Source organism: Camellia sinensis, chromosome 3, assembly GCF_055761805.1.
Source record: "Camellia sinensis isolate YWXY chromosome 3, ASM5576180v1, whole genome shotgun sequence".
In the NCBI taxonomy this organism is placed as follows: Eukaryota; Viridiplantae; Streptophyta; class Magnoliopsida; order Ericales; family Theaceae; genus Camellia; species Camellia sinensis.
In genome coordinates, this window is record NC_138963.1 from 146,434,082 (window position 1) to 146,437,878 (window position 3,797).

Genomic DNA, 3,797 nt, shown 5'->3' on the forward strand with positions numbered 1-3,797 from the left:
AATAGTGACAAGTCTATAGGCATTAAACGAAGTTTTCACAGCAAGAAAATTAGCAGATTTTGGCAATCTATCAACAATAACCCAAATAACATTCATAGCTCTAGGTGTTCGAGGTAGACTGACAATGAAATCAATGGTTATATGTTCCCACTTCCATTCTGGAATAAGAGGAGAATGAAGCAAACCTGCTGGTTTTTGATGTTCAACTTTCACTTGTTAGCATTGAAGGCATTTGGAGTTGTAATCAGCAATATCTTTTTTCATGTTTGGCCACCAATACATCTGTTTCAAGTCTTGGTACATTTTAATATTTCCCGAGTGCATAGCAAACATTGACTTGTGAGCCTCATTTAGAATTCTTCTTTTCAATTCTATATCATTAGGTACACAAAGCCTTCCTTGAAATTTCAACACTTGATTCTCAATCATAAACCCCGGTCTAGGCTTGGTTTCGAACTCATAAAAAATCTTTTTAAAGAAATCATCATTCCACTGCTTCTGTTTGATCTCTTCTATGATTGCTGGCTGTGCTGAAATTACAGTCAATAAACAGCCTGGTTCATAAGGTAATACTTCCAATTCAAGCTTTTCAAATTCACGCAGAAGCTCTTTCTGATCTGTAAGCAAACAAGCTAAAGTCCCCACATTTTTTCTACTGAGTGCATTTGCTTCAATATTAGCTTTCCCTGGGTGATAGTGGATTTGCAGGTCATAGTTTTTGATCAATTTAAGCCATCTCCTTTGTTGCATATTTAACTCTTTTTCGGTAAAGAGTTATTTCAAGCTTTTGTGATCTGTATATACTTCACATTTTACCCCGTATAAATAGTGACGCCAAACCTTCAATGCAAAGACAACAGTGGCGAGTTCTAAGTCATGTGTCGAGTAGTTATTTTCATAAGGTTTCAACTATTAGGATGCATAAGCAATCACCTTGCCATTCTGCATTAAAACACAACCCAGCCCTCTATGAGAAGCATCACTAAAAGTTACAAATCCTTCAGTACCTGATGGTAGAGTAAGAATTGGAGCCGTGGTTAGCCTTGTTTTCAATTCTTGGAATGCAAATTCTCTTTGGTTTGTCCATACAAATGGCTCTCCTTTTCGAGTCAATTGTGTTAATGGCGGAACCATCTTCGAAAAGTCTTTGACAAAACTCCAGTAATAACCTACCAATCACATGAAACTACGAACCTCTATTATGTTAGTCGGAGTAGTCCAATCTATAATTGCTTCAATTTTCTGCGAGTCAACTGAAATGCCATCATTGTTAATAACATGCCCCAGAAATGTAACCTCATCTAACTAGAATTCATACTTTTTAACTTTTCCATACAAGTGTTTCTCTCTAAGTGTCTGCATAATTATTCTTAAGTGTCGTTCATGGTCATCTTTGATTTTGGAATAAATCAAAATGTCGTCAATAAATACAATGACAAAATCATTCGGGAATGGTTTAAAAACTTTATGCATCAAATCCATAAATGCTGCTGGTGCATTAGTAACTCCAAAAGACATGACCAAGAATTTATAATGTCTATACCTGGTTCGAAAGGCAGTTTTCTCAATCTTTAGCTTTGACTCTCAACTGGTGATATCCTGACCTCAAATCAATCTTTGAAAATACCTGAGCTCCCTGTAACTGATCAAACAAATCATCAATTTGAAGCAAAGGATACTTATTTTTGATAGTTACCTTGTTAAGTTCCCGGTAATCAATACACAATCGAAATGTGCCATCTTTCTTCTTCACAAACAGTATAGGTGCACCTCATGGTGATGTATTCGGTCGAATAAACCCCTTGTCAAGTAATCCCTGCAACTGAACTATCAATTCTTTCATTTCAGTAGTAGACATATGATATTGAGTTTTGGATATAAATTGAGTACTCGGTACTATATAGATTACAAATTCAATTTCTCTATAAATCAGTTATCCTGGTGAGTCTTCTGCAACCACATTAGGAAAATCCCTTACTATAGAGATGCTATCCAAGGTAATATTCATGGTTTGATCATTTATCACACTACACAAGTACCCTTGACATCCCTTACTAATTAGTTTACAGGCTTTCATTGCAGGTATTAATTATGGTAGAGGAGCTACACCCTTACCCTCAAAATAAAATTCATCTTGACGCAGAGGTCGAAATATCACTTGCTTAGATGCATAATCAATGCTTGCATAATACTTAGATAGCTAGTCCATATCCAAAATCACATCAAAATGTCTCATATCAAGGGCTAACAAATTAGCATATAAGGTGGCATTTCCAAGTAATAATACACATGCAAAAAACATAGATGAGCACAACATAGATCCCCCCCATTGGTGATGTAACACATAATATGTAACTTAAGGATTCAATGGGTCTATTCAATTTATCAGCAAATACCATAGAAACAAAAGAATGAGTGGAACCCGAATCAATCAATACATATGAAACTTGGCCACAAATAGAAAGTGTACCTGAAACTACCGCCTCTGTGTTTTGAGTATCTCCTGGAATAAGTGCGATCACTCTTCCTTGCCTTACATCACTTCGTGTTGTCGCCTGAGTTGTGTTGGGTCTTGCTGCTGGGACTAACCTGGATGAACTTGTAATGCCTCGGTTGCCATTCCATCGTGGTTGTGTACAATCTCTTGCCATGTGATCGACTTTTCCACACTGATAGCAAGCTTTCGTGGTACGATAGCACAACTTGAGTTACTAGATTTCAATTTCTTGCTCATTGATGATGTTGCTCCCTTATTAATGTTCTGTCTCTTACCTTCGAAATTCCGATTGCAAGCGATTAGGTTTGCCTTTGACATAAGTGCCTTGTCTAACACATCAACATATTTAGGTAGTTTCAAAACATTGATTGTATAAAGGATAGAGTCACGGAGACCTCTCTCGAACTTTCTGGCCTTTTTGTAGTCCGTATCAACCAAATGCAGTGCAAACCGTGCTAGTTCAGTAAACTGAGCTTCATATTCTGCCATTGATTTGTTCCCCTATTTTAGCTGCTCAAATTATGTCACTTTTCTATCTCGAACACACTACGGGAAGTATTTCTCATAGAAGATCTCTAAAAACTAAGCCTAATTAATCCCCCTGTTAGTATCTCGCACTAACATCCACCACCCTCTTGCTTCATCTTCTAAGGTGAAGGTAGCCAATAGAACTTTTTGTGTCTCTGTACACTAAAACACTTCGAACAATTTCTCGATCCCTAACACCTAGGCCTTAGGATCAACACCCCCATGGAACAAAGGTGGCTTCATCATTTTAAATTCCTTGGTGAGGGCAATGGTTTTGTCATCTGTTTGATGATCTGGCATCAGTGGTACAGGCATCGGAGGTGGGGGCCGTGGTTGCTATTGTTGCCATAGTTGTTGTTGTCTTAGGCTTTCATCCATATCGTGCATCATTCTTTCCATCCTATCAAGATGGTTGGAGGTAGACTCCTCCAGTTCATCTTTTCGTGTTCTCACCATTATCTATATGAAACTTGTATCATGACAAATACATTGTATGCACACACATATACATATACACATTTTCAAAAGTAATCTCATATTGTCATTCAAATGCAATGAATGCAATTCTTAAGTCTTTTCTAGACATCTTATTGTTCAACAGACAAGTGAGTAAGGTATAACTCATGCTCTGATACCACTCTGTCACAACCCTAGCCCGCCCCTTGAGGTTCAGACCGTGACCAGACAGTAATCCCAAATTACCTTCGGCCTCAAAGTCAAATCAATCATAATACAACAATGCATAAAGTAATAATGAGCCATTGAGCAGTGC

The 3,797-nt window shown here is 37.6% G+C and overlaps 1 protein-coding gene across 1 annotated transcript; it reads right to left on the reverse strand.

The window, feature by feature from the left end:
• Positions 1-216: 216 nt before the first annotated feature.
• On the reverse strand, positions 217-2,986 carry LOC145821901 (uncharacterized). Its single transcript, XM_082918472.1, has 2 exons — positions 2,590-2,986; positions 217-686 (listed from the first exon to the last, which is right to left on the reverse strand). Exons 1-2 carry the CDS (start codon positions 2,984-2,986, stop codon positions 217-219), a joined length of 867 nt encoding a protein of 288 aa, XP_082774598.1.
• Between the last annotated feature and the right edge of the window lie 811 nt (positions 2,987-3,797).

Excerpts from the sequence above, each read along its gene's own strand:
- LOC145821901 (XM_082918472.1), bottom strand. The coding sequence starts at position 2,986 with ATGGCAGAATATGAAGCTCAGTTTACTGAACTAGCACGGTTTGCACTG. Across the intron at positions 687-2,589 it reads GGCATTACAAGTTCATCCAG|GGAAAGCTAATATTGAAGCA; the intron begins GTTAGTCCCAGC and ends ACTATCACCCAG.